Source organism: Leguminivora glycinivorella, chromosome 6 (assembly GCF_023078275.1).
Source record: "Leguminivora glycinivorella isolate SPB_JAAS2020 chromosome 6, LegGlyc_1.1, whole genome shotgun sequence".
Taxonomy (NCBI): Eukaryota; Metazoa; Arthropoda; class Insecta; order Lepidoptera; family Tortricidae; genus Leguminivora; species Leguminivora glycinivorella.
This window is the reverse complement of record NC_062976.1, coordinates 16782813-16806189: the sequence shown is the minus strand read 5'-3', so window position 1 is coordinate 16806189 and position 23377 is coordinate 16782813. Positions and strand designations below refer to the sequence as shown.

General features: G+C 36.8%; 3 protein-coding genes across 3 annotated transcripts in view; 1 reads left to right on the top strand and 2 right to left on the bottom strand.

The window, feature by feature from the left end:
* Positions 1-3311: 3311 nt before the first annotated feature.
* LOC125227636 (sorting nexin-20) lies at positions 3312-8431 on the bottom strand. Its single transcript, XM_048131994.1, has 4 exons — positions 8095-8431; positions 7604-7825; positions 6414-6607; positions 3312-4715 (listed from the first exon to the last, which is right to left on the bottom strand). The coding sequence occupies exons 1-4, from the start codon at positions 8308-8310 to the stop codon at positions 4589-4591; spliced, it is 759 nt and encodes a 252-aa protein (XP_047987951.1). The 5' UTR covers positions 8311-8431; the 3' UTR covers positions 3312-4588.
* Positions 8432-10319: 1888 nt separating this feature from the next.
* Positions 10320-11760, top strand: LOC125227634 (NADH-ubiquinone oxidoreductase 49 kDa subunit). Its single transcript, XM_048131991.1, has one exon. The coding sequence runs from the start codon at positions 10320-10322 to the stop codon at positions 11688-11690; it is 1371 nt and encodes a 456-aa protein (XP_047987948.1). The 3' UTR covers positions 11691-11760.
* Positions 11727-23377, bottom strand: part of LOC125227633 (large neutral amino acids transporter small subunit 2) — a 34639-nt gene continuing 22988 nt past the window's right edge. The window contains exons 5-7 of the mRNA XM_048131990.1: positions 18466-18583; positions 13674-13874; positions 11727-13354 (exon numbers count right to left, since the gene is read on the bottom strand). Of these exons, the coding sequence (XP_047987947.1) occupies positions 12950-13354; positions 13674-13874; positions 18466-18583 (724 nt within the window). The 3' untranslated portion in view covers positions 11727-12949. The remainder of the gene's footprint in view (positions 13355-13673; positions 13875-18465; positions 18584-23377) is intronic.

The following is a 23377-nucleotide window of genomic DNA, read 5'->3' as shown; positions in this document are numbered from 1 at the left end:
AAAGTAAAATAAACAAGTATCATCGGCATACAGAGTTACTTGTGCTGATAGACCTATAGTACTAACGTTGTTTATATAAATGGAGAACAGCAGAGGACCTAGTATTGATCCCTGTGGTATTCCACATTGAACAGAGATCGGGTCACTTTTGTAATCACCTATTTTTACAATCTGACTTCTATTTGACAGATATGATTTAAAAATGTCGTATGCCTTGCCCACTATACCGAGGTTTTCTAGTTTCTGCATGAGTATTTGGTGACTTACTGTATCGAAAGCTTTTTTCAGGTCGATAAAGATTCCGAGAGCTACATTTTTTTTGTCTATATTTGTTTTTATTTTAGTTACAAGGTCTACGGTTGCTGACAATGTATTTGATTTTTTTCTGAAACCGTATTGCTGTTCGTACAGAAAATTTATTTTTGTCAGATGATCGTCAAGTCTCCGATACAGAATTCTTTCGAATACCTTCGATATAACAGGCAAGACCGATATTGGGCGGTAGTTTCCAGGGTCAGCTCTAGAGCCTGACTTATAAATTGGTGTGATTCTGGCCACTTTTAGGCTGTCTGGAAATACGCCAGAACTAAGACATTGATTAATACAGTTTGTAAGATCAACCACTATTAAGTCTGAAATACATTTAATCGATTTAGTGCTTATATTATCAACCCCGGTACTGGTGTTAGTGTCTAATTTACTGATAATTTTTAAAACTTCATCCACAGTACAGGGCCTAATATTATCCATAGCTTCTTCAGTGGTTGTTTCTATGTAAGTTAATATATACTTATTGTTATCAGATGACCTGGGAATTAGATTTGATAATTCAATTCCCACATCAGTGAAAAACTTATTAAAAGTCTGGCAAACTTCATATCCGTCGTTAATTACATGAGAGTTTACAACTAGTTTAGGCGGAGAAGACTCATCCTTATATTTATTAGTAGCAAGTGAATTGATCAAACTCCACATTTTTTTTGAATTCTTATCGCAGTTTTTAAATTCTTTGAGGTAATAATTTTCTTTTGTGGATTTAATCAATGCACCTACTCTATTTCTTTCTGCTTTAAATTCATTTCTTTTTTCTTCATTTTCCTTGTTTTTCTTCAGCTTTTTCCATAAATTGTTTCTTTTTGTTATTGCTTCTAATATATTTTTATTTATCCAATCTTCCTTTGGCTTGTTTCGTATTTTCATTTTTTTTATCTGGTTATTCTCTACATGTTCCTTAATAAGTGATTCTAGCTCTTCATATGAATAGTTTTCATCCTTAAAGTTCGTTCCACTCACACTTTTGTATAATCCTGAATAGTCTGTAGCATAATATTGTTTTTTTTCTTTACGTTTATGTTGTTTATTGATTATTTCTACCAATATTTGTTTATGGTCCGACAGGGGGGTGTCTATAATAGTCAAGTTATAAGTATTCTCCATCAGATTTGAGCACACGTGATCTAGTAGAGTTTTAGTAGTAGACGTTTCTCTGGTACAGTACTCGGGTTCCATTTTGTTCATTATATAATATCCGGTTTCTTCGAGGCACGTCGTATATTTAATTACATCACTATCTCTTGTTAATAAGTCGATGTTAAAATCACCCAACACAATGGCCCGGTTATATTTTTCTAATTGTTCTGTAAAATTTTTCAAAAATGCATCCGTGTTTTTTTTATCCGGTTTGTAAACAGCTCCGACGTATAGTGAAAACTTCCGTAAAAATATCCATAGATAATGCATGCCCTTGTCATACAGTTCTTCAACTATATCATACTTTAAGCTATCATGGATAAAAATTGAAACGCCGCCTCCTTTCTTATCGGTCCTGTAGTTGTACACATGTTTATAATTTTGTAGATGAAAAAAATTGGCTTCTGATTCATTCTGGATCCATGTTTCAGTAAGAATAATTATATGAACTGTTTTCATAGATTGTAGTATACATTTCAACTCATCAAACTTGCCTGTTTTTCGTAGACTTCGTACATTTGCATAAAATAATTTTAAAGAACAATCAGTGATAGCTATTTCATTGTAGTTATATTTAATTAAGTGGCAGTTGTCATCGCAGCCGCTTGCGGCCTCGCCTCGGAGTTTTTTGACGGGATTTTAACGATTTTCGGTATGTTTTTAACATATCGAATCGTTAGCCCATGTTCACCGTTTTGTTCACGTCTCGTTAATTCGTCTCTGATATTTTGTAGGTATATTTTTTGACTAGGTGTTTGGTCGGCAAAAATGCGCACAGTAGTGTCCATTTGTACTAACTTCGCCTTATTACGTAATAAGTTCTTGACTGGGTTTGGTGATTCAAAATATATTTTCAAAAGTCTTGATTTCTCACTATTAAATTTGCCTAATCTGATGACTTTAATCGGCAGAGGGCATTCATTAAAGATCAGTTTCAGGACCTTTGTAACCTCATTCAAATCATGTTGTTGTCTAATTGCAAACTCCTTGCTGTTTATTTCCGGTATACCCGCTAGCAAAATATTCTTCGTGCGTTCGTAGCGATCTTGGAATTCTAGGAGGAGGTCTTCGCGTGAAGCGGGTAGCGGGTCTTTCGACGGTTGCATGTTTGAGGAACCGGGTAGGCCCGGCTTATCTTGGATCTCTTTTATTTTCAACGAGGTAACATCTTTTCGTAGGTTTTCAATTTTTTCTTGAATTTCAGAGTTTTCCGTTTTGATATTTGTTAATTCCTGCCTCATTCCGTTGTAATTTTGAGTTAATACGTCTGTGGTACTTCTAAGTGTTGCAATTTCATTTTTTATTTCACTTAAATCTTGCCGGATTTGATTATTATCATTCTTTTGATCTTTGGCAAAATCATTGAAAAAAGTCATCATTTCCTTTCGAAATGCTTTGAGTTCTGTTGCCATATCAAATGAATCGGGAAGAGCTCTTTTTCTATGTTGTGAAAAATTCTTACGACGACTTTCAACGCTCGTGTCAGAGTCTGACCCATTTCCGCTACCGCTTGTGATGCGCGGCGAGTCCTGTCCACTCATAGTTGCTAAGCAGCTGGGCCGGCCGGTGGGATCAAAGTTCAATGCAGCGCTCGAGAGTTGCACAGTGTCGTGCGTGCGAGTGAGTGATATGCAATTGTACTGCTTACCCGTAGGCGCCGCTTCTGCCGCTACTTAGATATCGAAGGTAACTTGTGCGTATTTGTATTCAATGTAATCCAGATCCAATGATATTTCACTTAAAGTACACTTTAGCTTGAGTTGTAATTATTATTTTTCGTAAGTAATTAGTTTTAACCAAGTGCACGTCTTATCGTATCGACGGTCGGACGGAATTTTGCGCTTTAAATCGTTCATCACTGTTATGCAGGTACTTGAAAAGAATACACTAATATACCTATGTATAGAAAACTGGCATATACATATAAGTTATTTTCAAAAATATTAAAATGTGATGGTGATTCAAAGTTGGCTTAATAATCTCAAAATGTAGCTAGCTTACAATTACTTATTTTATAACATGGCATTAAAAGATAATAAATTAAAATACATTTTCTCTAATAACTACTCATTTCCTCATATACATACATACCTAAAGTAATCGATTTAAACTTAACTAATGAGATTAAAATAGTGCCTATATATTTATAGCAAACGTTAAATATAATTATATCCGCTAATATATTTTATATTTTCAAGACATAGCAAAAAAATCTACACAACTCTTTTAAAAAAATACAACAGCTGTCATAAAAGTTCCTAATTTTACAATACTCATACTACATTATATCATTTCTATCTCGATCTTTAATATAAGGTACTTTCTTATCAATGGATTTTACTAGGTAACAAGGCCACACTACAGAACACTACAAAAAAGCTGCAAATGCTAATAGGTCAATATCATGATGCATTTCGTAAACACACATAGGTATGTGGTACATACAAGTATGTAGTGCGAAATGTTTTTCCTTCGTGTTTTCTAGAAGCTCACGCACGTGTCATGCTAGTTCGGTCAACATTTAGTAGTTCTTGTACTTACTTACACTGGCTGAAATAACATGAGACGTTCGCGAGTTTTCGTGAAAATACAAAGAAAAACATTTCGAACTACATCTGTATCTTCATGGTCTGTTGTGTATAATTTAATTATTTTGAATAGAGATTTTATATTATAACTCACTACAGTTGGTTACCAATAATACCAATGGTCATATGATAGAAAAGGTGTGATCACCACACATATAAAGGGGCACACCCGCTTATCTCAGCTGCTTCCGCAATCAAGTGGTATTTAAAATAAAAATAGATAACTAAATACTTTGCCATAACCGCTTTGTCGGTAGAAAAGATTACTAATTTAAAAACTTAGAAAAATTTGATATTTGCGTAGTTTTCTATAACAAATTGGGTATGTTAAATATACCTTAACACATATACCTTTAGGTCTACGGTCTAATATGAATGGTGTAAAATGCAACATTTTAAGAAGGCGTTATAATTTTACAAGTAAAATTATAAACTTGCATGATGACCACACACTCTTCTTTAACTCTTTACAATGTCATAAATCGCGTCATGACTAAGTCAGAATACATTGCTTACATCTAGGAGATCTATTAAATAACTGTGGGTAAGCTGTCCACCGCCTCCATAAGACTTGGAACTGAGTCTACTTTCATACCTTTCTTACGGAGATCATTCAGTTCTTGTACCAGCTGCGATTTGTCTTTTCCAAGCGTTTCCCTGAAAATTGAGAAAAAAATGATTTGACAATTGCTTTTATATCGATTGTCACATTATTGACTAGTAATTTAGCAGGCATATTAAAAATGTAAAATGTATACACAGGGTTCAAACGATAGTTCAAAACCCAGAATTTTTCTAAAAAAAATACACCTCGGACACTGGCGATCAAATATATGAAAGAGGCGCGTTCCTAGCACACAGTCTAAGCTCGTGTAGGTGAACGCGTACTATGCTTGTATGAGTGAGATATGACAGGTCGAAAGTTCGCGTTTTTGACAGGCGGTAACTGTGAGGTAACCGAGAGGGGGTGGGCGGCACTTTCAGCGGGGAGAGGGAGTGGCCATACTGTACGATTAGTACTCTTTATTATACTGTGCTCTAATTTCTAAGAGAGTTGAATAACCTGGAACCTAATACATATAGAAAATAAGAAACAAATCTAAAATGAAAATAGAAATATTTATTTAGGTAACATGAGAAAATCGACATATTGAAACTAAGATCAAAATTAGGTAAAAGGCGATCGATCGCCAAAAAGCGACGTAAGACACCACATGTCAATTTTTGAACTTATAATGTTGTGCAAATGATGTCGATTAGCAGCTCTACCTGTAGGTCGCGTAAACAAGGTTGCCTTGCGTCATCGACCCTCGTGACTCGCTAACGTAGCTCAGTTTAGCATGACAAATAGGAACTAAGTAGTTTGTTCTAACTTTTATTTAAGACAGCTGAAATACAAACAGTTCTCTCGCACAAATTTAATCAGTTAGAAAAACAAATAACATACCTAATTGTTAGATTGCTATTTCTTAGGTAATAAAACTCGTCAGTAAATAAAAACAATTTACATTTCCGATATCTTGTTATGAATAATGGTAATTTATTGTTCACAGATTAATATTACGTGATGATAACAAATTAGAAGAATATCGTTATTATCATTTAGGTAAATTTTATTGTACTTATTGCATCTACATTATTGTGATATTTACCTACATTTTTTATTCCTTAGTGGAGCTTTTAAACATTTAAAATAAACATATGTATATGTTTCATAATATGATCTGTTGTGCCTAATGATATTGTTTAATATACTTAGACAAATATAATGTCAGGTCAAAGATCAGTAGGTATTTATTACAGACCCACATCAGTACAAGTTCATAACCAATTACTCATGAAATTATACAACCTCTGACCGAGTTTATACCTACATATTTACTGCTATCAGTCAGCTGACTTCACATACATTGTACGGATTGTACCTATACCTACTAATGACTGATATCAAATGGACTGTAAGTATATGAAATTTAAACTTGACACTTCCACAAATTCAGGGTCTTGACAGACCGACGAACATAATGTGATCAAGGTGTCCATTTTTTCCTGTTGAGGAACCCCCAAAAAATTTAATGGTATATTTGCATGTGCAATGAGGAAAACCCAAACAAGTAGGTAAGGTAGCAGGCGTATAAAGATAGAGATCACCATCACTGTGTGCATACCCTAGTGTGGTATAACTCATCATATGGATACACAGGTGTGGAGCAGCGGTATATAGATGAGCAGCAAGTCATCGTCGCTGACGGCTTCAGAGCGACGGAGCGCGAGCTGCGCCCAGCGCTCCACCGGGGCCGGTCAGCACACTTAACACCGTGACAGAGCTGTATACACCTGTGTGGTATAACTCACCATATGGATATACAGGTGTGGAGCAGCGGTATATAGATGAGCAGCAGGTCATCGTCGCTGACGGCCTCGTAGCGACGGAGAGCGAGCTGTGCCCAGCGCTCCACCGGGCCGGCCAGTGCGCCGCCGCTGGTCGCCGCACACGCCACCACGCGACACAGAGCGCTCAGCACCACGCGAGACCGGTCTGTGTATACCTGCAATGTGGGGAATAGATATTATAATACTGGAAAGTATATTCCAGAAGATTTTAAGAATGAACCTATTAACCCCTGTCATGCATAGGAGCAGGGGCCCATTTCTCGAAGCTACAAGTTACAATTTACAAGTTGGAAAGAGACTTCCGTAACATGTAACTTTCAGTTTTGAGAAATGGGCCCCAAGTCTGCTCCATATGTTTTCAACTTTAACATGTATTTATTATGATTGATTTATAAATGATAAAATTTTTTTTAGTAAACTGCAAAGTTATATGAAACATAAGTTATAGGAAACAAACAACAGAACTGTTGAATACAAATTTTGATACTTATCCAAAATACAACCAGGTGAAATGAAATTGCAATAAAATTAGTTCTCATTTAGCTATCACAAAGATGGTCTCTTGGTTGTGTTGGTCTTATCCCACAATTGATACCCACAAGTACCTTCTTAATTCCCAGAATAAAAGATTGCGAAATTAAATGTTTTCCTTCAAGTATTCCTATGGTACCTAGAAGAACAGCTAAGTATTAAAAAAATGGGTGTTGCTTAAAAATATGTCCAATAGCTTTTGTCATCAAATTAAAAGGCATGGGACAAGATTTTGATAAAGAAATAAGTTGATTGTTTATTAATAGCATAATTGAACAAATATTTTTTAATTGAAGCAGACATTTATTTATTCTAATAGCACCATTTTCTAATTGCACTATATTCATATAATTTGTTTTTCATTGAAATAATATTTAATCCCATTTTGTGTTTTATATGAAAAGCAAGTCCCTATTAATACATTATTTAATCATTTAGTGATATTTATTGCTGCTATCACATAAATAATGATGTAAACATAATATTTTATGCACATTATAAAATATAGTTATTGTTGTATTAATGAGTAATCACCAGCAGTGCAAATATGTCCTACATTACCAATAGTAGCCATTAAGATATCAAGACAATGAAGATTAGTCATTATGTAAACAAATTACCTTATTTAATAACCTGAAGTTAGTTTCCAGCACAGAAAGGGCCATGTCGTGAGATCCTTCGAGCATCAGTTGCCTGGCCTCGCCTAATTCTACATCCTGGAAGAAGGCTATAGCTGCCGGGGACTCCCTGAGGCGGGATTCCTCTGATAATAACTTTAATAATGCTTCAAATGCAGTAGCTCTGGCTGTTATCAAGTTGGGGTCAAAATTACCAACTACCATCTGAAAAGTATAGAAATAGAAATCATTCTGAATGTACCATGTAGTTTATTTTCTTTAAAACTATCTATGAAAAGGAACTTACTGTTTATTACAAATATATTTCTGTACTTACAGTTTTTCCATAAAAACATCATAATTTTATTGATATCAAGATTGGAACTATGTAATTTAATAAAAATTACAATGAATCCTGGAAGAACATGTTATAAAGGAAGTAACGCCCACTTAAGTACTTCTTTGTTGTTTAATAAATAAATCATGACTCATACCTTTCTGGGAAATGATATGGTGCTTAAAATCGTTGGGAAATCCTTTTTGAGTCCATTGTAAAGATCCAAAAAGTGGGTGTATCTCCTTTCTACATTCACGGGGTCTGGATCAAGTCTGCTGATATCCTGTCTGACTTGTAACATGTAAACCACAAACTTCTTATCTGACCCATTGCCTGTAGCTATTCTGGAAGACACTATTTCAAACTTTATCATTGTAATTGAATTTAACGTTACGATATTTTGATAAAAATTAAGTTCGTATCTTCTTCTCGTTCAATGGAAATTTACAACCACAACCGACTTGCGAAACAATAACAATGATCGAGTGGAAACGAAGTAGCCAGATTAATAAATGACAGTGACACTGACAGCTATGACAGTTGACAGTGACATACGTGACTGTCATATCAATGTAACTATTTAAGCCATCTTTTTAAACGTGCAATCCATAGGTCATCAACATCACCACTAACGACATCTAGACAATACGCAGAAAACCTCAACATCACGCAGAGTGCTCCCGGATCAGGATCCGAAGCACACTGGCAGCGATGAACTAATGATAACATAGATGGCGTTATGAAGAACATTTATTTATAAAATAATGATTTATCATCCTGAAGACATGCACTTGAGGTCCAGAGCAGACTGGGAAAATGGCAAGGCTGGAAAGTGTGGGACTGAAAATCAGCAGAACCAAAACTGAACAGATGTTCTGCGATTTCGGTGGTCTATCCAGTTTTTCCCCTATTGCCTTAGATGGTGTATACCTACCAGTCTGCTCCGACTTCCGGTACCTTGGGTCATTATTCCAAAATGACGGAGGCATCGACCGTGACGTGACGTGAAAAATAGAATAAATGCGGGATGGATGAAATGGCGACAGGTCTCAGGGACAACATGCGATCGACGGATGCCCCTTAAACTTAAGGGGAAAATCTATAAGACGATCGTAAGGCCTGTTGTATTGTATGGATCTGAATGCTGGGCGACAAAGGTGGAGGATGAAAGGAGAGTGCACGTAGCGGAAATGAGAATGTTGAGATGGATGTGTGGAGTGACCAGAATGGATCGGATCAGGAATGAGTATATTAGGGGAAGTTTGAAAGTTGCGCCTATAACGGAAAAGATGAGGAGTGGCAGGTTGGCGTGGTACGGTCATGTAATGAGGAGGGATGAGTGTCATATAGGCAAAAGAATGTTGGAGATGAATGTTGATGGATGGAGAGGGAGGGGTAAACCCAAACAACGATGGATGGATTGTGTGAAAGAGGACATGAGAAAGAAAGATGTGAGTGTTGAGATGACGAAAGATAGGGGAGAATGGAAGAGGAAGACATGTTGTACCGACCCCACATAACGTGGGATAAGGGTAGGAGGAAGAAAGAGATCATCCTGAAGACAAACGGATCCCCCCACAGAATTACAGTTAAACCAGAATGAGTAGTTAGGTCAAAAAGTGTGTCCACATGAGAGGTCATTGTTTGGGCTGGTGTCCCTCTCGCACTTACTGACAATGTCAACATTATTCAGTGACGTCATCACTGTCATACATTGGGGATACCAGTCAATTTTCAAAGTTACTACCAAATCTACTAATACTCAATTGAAGGTATTTTTTAATTATACAAATCTTTGATTTACTGGCAATTGGCATCAAAATAATTACATTATAATTATTTGCCAATACTTTAAAATATATCGAAACCCTACTGGCAATTGGCATCAAAATAATTACATTATAATTATTTGCCAATACTTTAAAATATATCGAAACCCTAGTTTGAATATAACACTAAAATAATATAAGAAGTTATAAAGTCCGGTAATATGCAGATAAAAATACTACTACTATGGTATAACCTCATTAACACTGGCCACACGTGCGAGAGGGACACCAGCCCAAACAATGCCCTCTCATGTGGACCGTTTTCGCTAGTCTGATACGATCACCTTTCTGTCTCAGTGATAAGGTTCAATTTAGTATGGCAAAAAATGTGATTCCACAATCTAGTTTAATAATTCTAAATCTATGGATCCCCCCGTTTGTCTTGTGCTTCAATTCAATATACATATAATACTGCATAGAGTAGATACTTACTTTACTAAAATTACTCCACTAGAGCCAAACAAATGACTGGCCAAAAATATGAACAGTAGGTAAATAAGGCACGTCATTACAACTCCGTCCATCATTATTGACAACAGTTCCGCTAGCCAAAATGAAAGTTATTCGATCAATATTCTTTCTCAGGAAAATTCAAAACATTCGCTTCTTTACGGTTAGTTCTTCACTTCGCGGGCACAAATGGTTCCCTGACGCGGAGTATGTGAAGCAGTACAGTGGTCCAGCTATATGGAGCACACCTGAAATGGAGAAATATTACACACCGATCTATCACGGGAGACTTCCACCTGTTGAACGAAAATTGAAAAATATGTGGATCAACTTTGGTCCACAACATCCAGCCGCACACGGTGTGTTGCGACTAATCCTCGAACTGGATGGTGAAACAGTAGTAAGGGCTGATCCCCATGTCGGATTCTTACACCGTGCCACGGAAAAACTCATGGAAAATAAACATTATAATCAAAGCCTGCCCTTCATGGACCGTTTAGACTACGTGTCGGCCCTTGCAAATGAACAGACCTTTGCTTTAGCCGTTGAAACGTTAGCCAACATTGAGGCACCCCCCAGGGCGAAAGCGATTCGAGTTCTGTGTACTGAGCTTAGTCGGGTAGCCAACCATTTATTGAATGTGGCTGGCACTGTTTTAGATGCAGGTGGTATCACACCTTTTTTTTGGACGTGTGAAGAGAGAGAAAAACTATATGAGCTGTTCGAAAGGCTATGTGGAGCTAGGGTTCACTGCGCTTATATAAAAGTCGGTGGCGTGTCTCAAGATCTGCCGATCGGGTACCTGGATGACGTCTATGAGTTTTGTAGTAAAATGGGAGAACGTTTAGATGAAATGGAGGACCTAGTTACGGGCAATCGCTTATATTATGCTAGAACAGCAGGCATCGGCTCTTTTAGTGCTCACCAAGCGATCAATTTAGGTTTCAGCGGACCGATGTTACGCTGCACTGGTGTTAAATGGGACTTAAGAATCGTTCATCCGTATGACGGTTACGATCAATACGATTTCGATGTTCCCGTGGGAACGTATGGTGATTCTTACGACCGACATCTTTGTCGCTTGGAAGAAACTCGACAGGCGTTGAGAATTCTAAATCAAGTCATCGATACTATGCCCGAGGGAGAGTATAAAACGGACGATTCTAAATACTGTTTGCCGAGTCGAGTAGAAATGAAGACTTCCATGGAGTCTCTGATTCATCACTTTAAGTTGTGCACGGAGGGCTATCCGGTGCCGCCGGGGTACACGTACACGGCGACCGAGTGTCCGAAGGGCGAGCTGGGGCTGTACATGGTGGCGGACGGCACGTCGCGGCCCTACCGCGTGGGTATGCGCCCATGCTCCTACATCCACCTCGCGGGCATCGCAGTCTTCGGCAAAGGACTGTATTTAGCCGACATATCTATCATTGTCGCTAGTATAGATGTTGTTTTTGGTGATGTTGACCGCTAGGTCTCAGATATTGTATTGGAAATAATAATCCATCTATTTGCGTGAAAATAATTTATTTAACAATTCTTTACTTGCAGTTGTTTTATTGCATTTTTCATAAGCAATTTCAATATTAATACTATAAATAAATAACAATTATACATGTAGCAAGGTAGAGGTATATTACAAGGGATTTGCTGACGTATTTATTATAGGTAACAAAAGTTTATAAAAATACTAATTCTAAAATCAAACAGGTACCTAAGATGGTAAAATTTTAGGTATAATTAACCGCGTGCAAAATACAGCTATTTGTAAACAAAAATTGAACACCAGTGTTTATACATCATGTCACGGTTTGTAAAATCCGCATACCTAAATATTCCAGCATAACTAGAATACACAATTACGAGTAAATATATATATATAAACATCCAAGAATACAATTTCTTACATTTGGAATGTATTAGTTCCCATTTTAATACCTGTTTAGGTACTTGTAATCTAGGTATTGGACCAGTAAATAACATACTTAGATACATATTATTCATAATATTCATATTAGGTACGTCATGTCCATGGACTAAAGTACTTATTATTACACTGACCATCCACTTTTGATCTAGAATATACAATTGTACGATACATTAAGTATAACATGTAAGTATTCTTACTACCTACTTAAACATTCAGAGAGCAATTCAAAAGGCATCATAAGATACAAGTAGTATAAAGAGGTATAAAAGTTATACACGCGACATATTTAATACGAGTTTAATAGATCGCTCAAGAGAGACCAACTGATCCACAGTAGGTAGGTGAGGATTTATTCATTTTCTTGAAGTAACTTTACCTATAAAGTTGTCCATTCCACTAAAACTATTCGCTTGAGTCGCAGTAAAGAAAAAAATATAAAGATGTAGAGCAAAGTTACCTACCTATTCACACTCTTACAATCCAATGACGCTGCGTCGTAATTTTGCGCAACAGCGAGCAACTGCGTATTTATTACTTAATCATTGTCGAAACTTACTACAATAAATATTTGTTTGTACAATATGTACTCGCTTTACCTAAAATATTGTAATATGTGATTTAATGATTAATGATCAGACGCATTATACATATCATTCGGGTACGTAACAGAGAATAAAGGACGGTCCTCTCCCTAACGGGAAGCACATACATTTCTTAGTACCCACAATATTTATAAAATATAAACGTACATATAGGTACATAAATCGTTGGTCCTTTAAATTATTATATTATTATTCATTCATTCATCCTTGTGACATTTTTTCATTTGACTCTACGTAAATACAGGAACATAGTTTTTGGAAAAGCCTTAAAACGCATCCTGAAAGGGAATGGTAGCATTGGGGTTTCGTCTGCCACTTGACCCCGAGGTAATAGACAGGTATCCCGCTGAGGAGTAAAGCGATTCCTATGGCGGTTTCTTTTGGTTGTACTATGGCTGGGACGAAGACAAGGAAGCCGATAGCGACTAGGAAGATGAAAGGGATGGCGAGATGTACGCGAATGGGACGGGGGATGTCGGGGCGCTTGCGCCGCAACCAGAGCATGCCCACCACGGAGGCGCCGACGGATAGCCACAGCGTTTGGGAGAAGTAGTTGATCAGCGCTAGGACGTTGCTCGTCGACAGCATCAGAAGGGAGAACAGGCACTGAAAACATACACCGGTTAATTTAATACACATTTGATATTTTTAATCGCTAAGCCCCACTTCGCCCCCTAGGACATACATTACTGCCTACACAGAGATTACGAAATTCAGTCTATTGACAAATAGGTATATATAGCTACTGCAAGAACTTGGTAGAGCTAATTCAAACTTCAAAAACTAAAATGAATTAGTCTAGGTAGGTACCCATATGACCAGCGTGGGCAGAACGCCGTTAACGTCACCAAACATCGACGCAACAGCCAAAGAGACGAATTCCTGAGTAGGTAGGAACTGCTTATTCGTGTGTAGCGAAGCTTACCGTGAACAAGAGCGACGGTATTGGAGTCTGCCGCTTGATGTGGAAGAGCGAGAAGAAAGCAGGCATGTGTCCCTCTTGCGCGCCGGTCGCGAACAGCCTGGCCGACGTGAATAGCACGCCGTTGACGCCGCCGAACGTCGACAGAGCCACGAACACGGGGATCACCCAGCTCCACGCGCCGAAGAGACGTTCGCCGAATATCTGGGAGGAGTAACGACGTCAATTAGAAAGATATAAGTAAATGTATCATCATAGATACTTACAGGGCGTCTGTTTTCCTTACATTCAGATCGCGCTTCGAGAGCTTAGTGTGAAGGCGAGCGGTACAATGTATTAGGTAGACGGTAGTAGGTATACGCCTAATAGTAGTCTCCGAGTTTATACTTATACATACCTATGCATAAAACTAGACATATATTATCTCTCTTGGCTCTCTCCTCTCCCACCTATTCATTTTTATCTAGTGTGTCGAAATTATAATTTCAGTCAAAAGCTACCCAATGAGCAATTGATTACAATGACACATGAGAGGTCTGTGGGTATGACTAAGGTAACGGACCCAATCATGGACAGTTTAAGAAAAATTTTCGCCTCTTTTTGATATTTCACTCATAAATGTAAAAATTCTACCGCTAAGCGTGTTAAATCTTGAATGTCCAATCCTTCTTTTACATTTCAAGCGTATTGCAGTATGGATACTCCTATTGGTTTCTTCATAGTTAAAAAATTAAAAATAGGTGTTTTTTCTCCAATTATGGACGGCAGTTCTCCAGTAATGGGTCCCCCATTATGGACAGTGAAATAAGTTTAAAATTTTACTTTTAAAGCCAACTGATACTCAATGAGTCAATATTATATACCATAAATGCAATTAGTTTGAGTTATTTTAACATAGGATTGTTTCTTGTAAATTTTGGTTTTGTAAATTGTTCCTTGTCCATCATAGGAGGTAGGCAGTTTTTCGGTTCCAGTAATGGACAGTCGCAAAATAACGCCATTTCTTTATATCTTTGGAGCAACAAACTAGTATGTTTTATACCTTATCTCATGCCTAATGCAGTAAGTAAATCGCATTCAAGTTTACACCGAGTATTATTTTTTTATTATTTTTTACATGAACTCAACTCTCTTAGCAACATTACTAAGAATTCGTCTTGATATTTTTTTCAGTAAACTGATGAATTTTATCTTGTCGCCAAATCCTTCAGAAATAACCGAATTAATTGAAACTTCAAAATGAAACAGCTCTACAACTCTAGTTTATGGTACATAGCCGTCAGTTTTTAGAAACTAATTTTAGATACTTATTTTTAAGGATTTGTGTTTTTTTGTCCATAATGGCATCACCGTCCATTATGGGGTATTTCACCTTACGTGGATTATGCGACGTTCTTGCCAATGTCACTTTTTCCTATTCGCAATTCTGGACAATCTCAATTTTACGCAATTAGTATTTCACCTCATTCGCTATTGTGGACAGTCATTACTTGTGAACAGTGGCGATTCTTCCTGTTCGCAATTCTGCACATTTTTAATTGCACACAATAGTTTTTAACCTCATGCGCTAATGTGTACAGTCATTATTTGTGTACAGTAGCGATTCTTCCTGTTCGCAATTCTGCACAATCTAAGTTTCACACAATAGGTATTTCGCCTCATTCGCTTCTGTACAGCACAGCCATTATTTGTGTACAGAATAGTTTCTTCCTATTCGCAATTCTACGTAATCCGAATTCGACGCACTAGGTATTTCACCTCATTCGTTATTGTGCACAGTCATCATTTGTATACAGTATAGTTTCTTCCTATTCGCAATTGTACGCAATTCGAATTCCACACAATAGGTATTTTGCCTCATGCGCTATTGTGCACAGTCATTATTTGTGTACAGTATGGTTTCTTCCTATTCGCAATTCTACGCAATCTGAATTCGACCCATTAGTATTTCACCTCATTCGATTTTATGCACAGTCATTACTTGTTTACACAAGTAATTACTTGTAAATTAACGATTCTTCCTGTTCGCAATTCTAAGCACCTGTTCTAAACCTAACAATTCTAAACCTAACATGGGCTATACGTCGCTGAGGAGTTTCGTTGTGTCTGATCTATTATCAGCAGTTCTACTTTATCAAATGTCACAGTGCGAACTATTATACCATGACAAATACGAAGTACGTTTCCATAAAAATACGAAGGAAAAGCTTTTAGCACTACATCTGTCATTATTTAGTAAACATTGACCTATAGTCAGCAAACGTTCGATTTTATCATTTTTTTTTTACAAGATATTGATATGGTGACTGGTTATATTATTTTTATTTTGAAATTGGGTGTCAAAATTGAATACAGTGCTTCTGACAACGCCATCTGTAGCATGACACCTAAATATTATTTTTTCTGAGTGCGTAATAACGGTAATTAATATTAATAATGGTATATGGAGCTTTGCCTATGCTAGTGCGCCGTGGAAGGCACTTTCTGCGTTTCTATTTGTGCGTGTTTACGGGGACAGAGGAAGCTGAGATTGTGTAGAATTGCGAACGGGAAGAATCGCTAATTTACACAAGTAATTACTGTGCATAAAATCGAATGAGATGAAATACTAATGGGTCGAATTCAGATTGCATAGAAATGCGAATAGGAAGAAACTATACTGTACACAAATAATGACTGTGCACAATAGCGCATGAGGCGAAATACCTATTGTGTGGAATTCGAATTGCGTACAATGGCGAATAGGAAGAAACTATACTGTATACAAATAATGACTGTGCACAATAACGAATGAGGTGAAATACCTAGTGCGTCGAATTCGGATTACGTAGAATTGCGAATAGGAAGAAACTATTCTGTACACAAATAATGGCTGTGTACAGAAGCGAATGAGGCGAAATACCTATTGTGTGGAACTTAGATTGTGCAGAAATTGCAGAATTGCGAACAGGAAGAATCGCTACTGTACACAAATAATGACTGTACACATTTAGCGCATGAGGTCAAAAACTATTGTGTGCAATTAAAAATGTGCAGAATTGCGAACAGGAAGAATCGCCACTGTTCACAAGTATGACTGTCCACAATAGCGAATGAGGTGAAATACTAATTGCGTAGAATTCAGATTGTCCAGAATTGCGAATAGGAAAAAGTGACATTGGCAAGAACATCGCATAATCCGAGCTATCAACCCAGCACCCACCATTTTATTTGCACTTAAGTACCTACTAACAAAATTCCTTGTAGCACATTCCAGAATAGACCCGAAGTATGTAAATAACTCCACGTGTTCGCAGTTAGGTATAGATATTTCACATGTTTATTTATAAAACAAAGATAATGTAAAGTACCTAGCAACTATAAATTAGCGCGGTGTAATAAACGATGACAGGTCGTATCTCTATTATCAATCTATTATTAACTGGGTACGGCAACACACTTATTATTAAGACAAAGAAGACAAATTGTTTGACACACATTGGGCATTTTCCGGCCTATATATACCTACAATTTAAATAAAATAAACTAGATACTTTGCCTACGTATATGGCTATACTGTAACACATATACATGCATGTAATTTAGTAGGTATACGTAGGTATTTGTTTGCCACCTATCAATAAAAATACTCTTAAGCAAAATTATAGGGGTAAATAACTCACTTAATGCAGTATCTTGTCAATCAACATCATGACGCGGGCGCGTTACTTTATTGCACTAATAATAAACTGAAAGCGATGTGGACATTTATTACGCGACCTACACCCACACCCCACACATGTTGCATTTCGGTAATGCGTGTTTATTGGTTATAACTAGTGTGTAAAGGATTCCTCACTAAATGACTGGAGGAGAAAGTTACCCAGCGGTACAGAATGTAGCGAATAATAGGCGATTTCAGAAGGAGCACCTTGTGTACGTAGTTGAACAATGGTATCCAATTTTTAGATACAGTAAAACCTGTTAGATCTAGATGGTGTGGACCACATCATCTAAAAATTTGATACCATTGTCCAACTACACAAGGTGCTCTTTCTGGACTGAAACTGAAATCGCCTGTGTGGACCGTCTAGGTTTTATTGTAAATAAAAGCGCACTTGTACGAATTACCTACTGACGATCACCTTAGCCTAACAATAAAAATCTACTTTATTAATCTTTACTTCTATTTGCTTCTATTATGAAGAGACTTCGCATTTTTACGGGCGCGAGTTCTTCTGCCACTGAAAATAGTTTTAACCATCTCGTATTTGTATAGTGAGCTGCGAAATTGCATGGAGATAACGAATTTTTTTTAATATATATATATATTGAGGGACACCTTAGATCAACCCAGCCTCAAACTAAGCAAAGCTTGTACTATGAGTGCTAGGTGACGATATATATACCTATATAGATAAATACATACTTATATACATAGAAACATCCATGACTCCGGAACAAATATCTGTGCTCATCACACAAATAAATGCCTTTACCGGGATTCGAACCCGGGACCGCGGCTTAGACGGCAGGGTCACTGCGCGCTAGGCCAAACCAGTCATCATTTCATTGATAAATTCGCCATGCACTTTTGCAGCTCACTGTACAAATGACTTCTACAGTTGTTAGACTATGTAAATAGCTGGTGGTGGATGGTGAGATAGATAGTATAGTTAATAAGTAAGTACATACATGGCATCCCCCTTCCCATTGGCTATATCAGTCACCTCAGTGGAACGCAGTTACTGTAGCTGAAAACGTCTAGGAGGAGATGGTGATATGGGTTAGGAAAGAACTATGTTGCGTTACTTACCACAGCCACAGCAAACTTCATCTCATCCTTGCTAACGACGGCGAAGTATGCGACGTTGGCCAACGCGTAGATGATGGTGACCATTGGCATGGCGATCCATATCGCTCGCGGGAGGTTCCTGAAACGTACAACACGTGGTTTAGCGTTGGTCGTAAAATTATTATCAGGCCGACCAGTCGTGGAGGCGTAGGCGTCACAATAGACTGCTGAGTAATTTGGAGTTTATGAGACAGATACCTAATTATGTCTAGATATATGACAAAAAGACTATATCAACAGGTACAATTCATACGATTTTATGAGCGCTACCGACTATCAACTGGTGAGTCTCTTCAAAATGTTCAATCTTTTCAATTAAAAAGTGGTACTAAGTCTTGAGCATTTTCATGTGCGCTGTTTACCCCCTTTAGGAACACAAACGTGAATATATCTATGTATTTCGAATAGATCTGGCTTAAGCCAATGTAATTATTCCCAACACGGGCTAAATGTATCGTGTTATTCCATTATTTGAATTGTAAATAAAAGCACCCAGTTCACACTATCGAGGTTGGACATGAAAATGGCTCCCAGCGAATAGTGCGAGATAAAAGCCATGAATAATACATGTAATAGGACGAGTGTTCATGCCTTCTATTCCCATTGGTTGGAACACACATGTCACTTGTAAGGACCAGCCAGTCTAACTGGACATTAATTTAAGTAATTTAAAAACATAAGGCATTAATCTTCAGTTGACGCTGTATGAACAAATGTCATCAAACAAGACTTCACAATAAATAACCACGTAACGCCAAATTGGCTATTGATTATACGAATGTAGTTTTTATAACAGGCCATATATATTTTTTGGCGATAATGGGAAATTAATTAATTACCTCGATTTTTATTGATTCAGATCAGACTGCCGTAAATATCATAAAATTTATAAATCCGAACACCGCCTCACTTCGATTTGACACAGCGATTGTAATAACTCTGAACTCTGGAATGGGCATTACACGACTACCCGCAGTCCTATATCTCCCACGCTTTAATATCGCTGAGTTAAAGAAAATCGTCCCTTAAGAAGAGAGTAAGTGACCCTTAATTACAGTATAGGAATCTCTTTTATTTGGTAAAATTAAATATGTTCTCTGTAAGTATCAGATGAAATAAACATATTAGGTAAGTTTTGTAGGTATCCATTATCTACTATCTAATGCCGTCACTTTAGCTTCAGCGCACTCACTGTTAGCTTTCAAGGACTGCTTTTACTGAAATGTTTATCACATATGTTTCATGTATCATTCATAACTAAGTATGCGTACAGCTGCAAAATTACATGGAAAAATGATGAATTAATTCATTGATAAATTCGCCATGCACTTTTGCAGCTTACTGTACATATATAATCGCAATCGGGGTTTAAGATGAGATAGTTCGCTAGTTTTCATTTCATTACCTAACAGTAACAGTTTGAAGTTTAACGACTATGTCAACATGACTTGATCCATGAATTTTCCAGATTTTCATCCGTCCTATGGAATAAAATCATACAATTCGGGAACATGGCCCTATAAAATCACCTAGTAATACGGTCAGCCAAGAAAGTGGTTTACCACTTTTCGACTCTACTTTTAATCAAATAAGATCGAAAAGTGGTAAACAACTTTTTTGGCTGACTGTACCTAGTAGGTACTTATATAATTTTACTTACATTTATATGTAGTCAAAATGTTAATCTGTAATGTGGTCCTGTATATACGTAACCTAACACAGTATTATTTTCCTAATGGACGTCCAAAGAAAGCTACATTTAACTGAAAAGCAGAGCTGAACAGAAGAACGCACTCAGTCTTGTTTGACGATCTCTCGAGGGATCTACTTCAAAGAATTTAAAAGTCGATTGGTTCTTTGCACAAACTCTGTTTTAATGTAAAGAGTAGGTGTTATGTTTCCTTGTAATTCCTTTCGCATATTTGTATTCATTTTACTACATGAGTAATAGTTATTTGTTATACAAGGGGGCAAAGTTGTATTTTAACGCCGAGTGTGGAATTGAAAAACGAGCAAGTGAAAGGATTCTATAGTTGAACCACGAGCGAAGCGAGTGGTTCGAGAATATAATCCTGAACTTGCGAGTTATTTAACACACGAGAAGTAAAATACATTTGCACCCGAGTGTAACACAAAACTTTTCCCCTCACTATAGCGAGGAAACTACAACGCAAAAAATGCGTTTATCACTGCTTCCAGTAGTTTCACAGGTGGTAAATCATCTTTATTACTAGATTCACCTACTTTTATCAACTTTAAAGCAGTTAATTTGACTTTACTTTGTTCAAGGTCAAATTACTTTACCCACTAGTGGATAAAATGCGTTTTTACCCGCTGGTATTAAAGGACAATTAAGGCGAGATGATCTGTCAAACTAACCAATCCAAGGGGGTGAGGTGCGCGGCGTCCGGGCAGCCCCGCCCGCGCGGCGATGTTCACTTGTCGCACACGCGGGAACTCAAATTCGCGCGGTAGCATGACACAGACGGATCGCAGTCATAATGATCACCGTATTTTAACTGGGCTTTCTTAGTTTTTTCATGAAATAGGAGGCAAATGAGCAGCTCATCGCCTGATGGTAAACGATCACCGCCTTTATTTTTTTTATTAGGTTTCATCATTTGTGTAAGTAATACTAATGATTTATAGTTACAGTGTGTTTGGTCAGAGTTGTCGGAGCTTTTAAGGACGTACCTAAAGTACAATCAATTTTATCGAACTTCTTAGTAATCGCACTTATCTACAGATCGACAGGGTGAAATAAAAAGGACCATTCAAACTTTGCATAGTGACTTTTGAGGTCATTATGAACAACGTTTATTAAGGGTCCAATGCTGAAACATATACGAAAAAAAATTTGGATGTTCCATAGAAATGAGCTGTATCATGACAGTCGAAATGTATAAAATAGATATTTTTTTTGCGTTTTCAGCATTAGTCCCATAGTAAATAGAAGCACAATTTGATTTGATTTGAAATTACGAGTTACAACTATTTACCTGCAAATATATACTGTGTAGAGAATTTTATGGAAATATACCTACTTCTCCTAAACATCATAACTGTAGCTTTTACGGTTTTCCTGAATATATAAAAAAAACTGAAAATGGGGACATAAAAATGGGGAGGAGGGTGAAGATTAACATCTCGGCGAGTTTTCTACTTCATGGACAAGTTTTTTCTTATAAACCTATTGTTAACAGAACACAGTAACCGTCAGCTTCTTTGACCATAAACTTTAGGTAAAAAGATATTATGTCATGTCACTGCTGTTTAAAAATACACATTATTTTTTTCAGCCGTGAATAAATAACGCTTTTTCATTTTCATATTGAAAGCCTTTAACCTGTATATTTACAATGTATACATGCCAAAGTTTCGAATTTTATTCTTGTTGTTCATGAACCTACTAATAGCAGGTTACTTAAGTACTCGTATATTTTGATGATCATGATGAAATCACTCATCCAGTCACTGATGAAATCTGTGCTATTTATATTAAGATATGAATAAAATCTAAAGTATGAAAACTATGCAATTGAAACTTTGTCTATTTAATAAAGTTGCTATTGATATCATATCCTGACAATTATATTTATCTGGTTTAAACTAGACCCCAAATTCGAGGATTCAGAAGAACGACAAAATGCTTCAAGAAAACAGCTTTTCTCTTCGCTTGACTCGTGTTGGTGGTGGTGGCACTACCGCCACTAATATCTCCAAATAAAATACAACCCAGCACAAGATAAAGTATCATACTTCATAAGATTTTATTGATAAATCAATACCATTCTATGCCTACCTCGAATTCTCAAGTATATTCATATCAAGTATCAACTTTTGTCAAAGGAGTCAGACAGCTTGCTGAAGGATTCGTATAATCTTGCAAATTAGACAAATATCTGTAAATATAAAGTACCGGAATCATACCCACCAAATAAAAATAAAAAAAATTGTCCAGCTTTATCAATGTATGATTATTCATCAAAATTTATTGAGAAGTTAAAATACTGAAATCTTTTAACTATTATGGAAAAATGGCGACAGTTGACAAACAAAATTTCTGTCAGGCTGGCCACATGTTTGGCATAGACACAGAAAAAATATAGACGGAGGGTAGCACGATCTAATTAACCTTATACCAAATTTTGAAAGACAGAAATACCTACCCTACCTGATCTTCAATCAGTACTGTATCTACCGCCGCCTTTTCTTTCGAACAACTCAATATGTTTATGAAAATTATACGTATGTTTGTTCACTAGCTGGACATCAGTCATATATTTTCTAAGTGGAAAGTTGTGCTGTAATGACGTCACAGACGCGTCATCTAGGGGTTTCTAAAATCTATGATGTTTAGATATCGTAAATGTCACTTGATAACATCATATGAAAATGAAATACTTACGAGTATATATAAATTATCATTTTCTTACCTTTTCAGAGTCTTTAGAATTTTCTTTATTTATTTGTTTTCTAGCACGCAATTATTTTTTCTGCCTCCTCAAAGCTTTGTTCCCGATTGTTTCAATGACACGTGACCACGCGGAGAAAACTGACACAGGTCCATCCTCTGAAAGCGCCGCCGCGCGACTGAAGAGGCCATAAGTGCCATCGAAAATGTTTTCAATTTCAAAACATTTTTCAAAAAAATTTTTTTTTTGCAAAAACAGGATTAGTAACGGGTCTTAAAATTGGGTTCATAGTTGTTCCATCTTTCCTTTGCGGATTTGGTAGTATTTGATAAATATTATATTATTTTAATGACGCTACCGGCACAAACTCATCAGATTCATCTAGATAATCTTATTACCTATATATTGAAGTAAAAAAGAAGTCAAAAAAGTTTTTATCCCAGCTATGGGAACGATTT

Excerpts from the sequence above, each read along its gene's own strand:
- LOC125227636 (XM_048131994.1), bottom strand. The coding sequence starts at position 8,310 with ATGATAAAGTTTGAAATAGTGTCTTCCAGAATAGCTACAGGCAATGGG. Across the intron at positions 7,826-8,094 it reads CCATATCATTTCCCAGAAAG|ATGGTAGTTGGTAATTTTGA; the intron begins GTATGAGTCATG and ends TATACTTTTCAG. Across the intron at positions 4,716-6,413 it reads CACACCTGTATATCCATATG|GGAAACGCTTGGAAAAGACA; the intron begins GTGAGTTATACC and ends CTCAATTTTCAG.
- LOC125227634 (XM_048131991.1), top strand. The coding sequence starts at position 10,320 with ATGAAAGTTATTCGATCAATATTCTTTCTCAGGAAAATTCAAAACATT.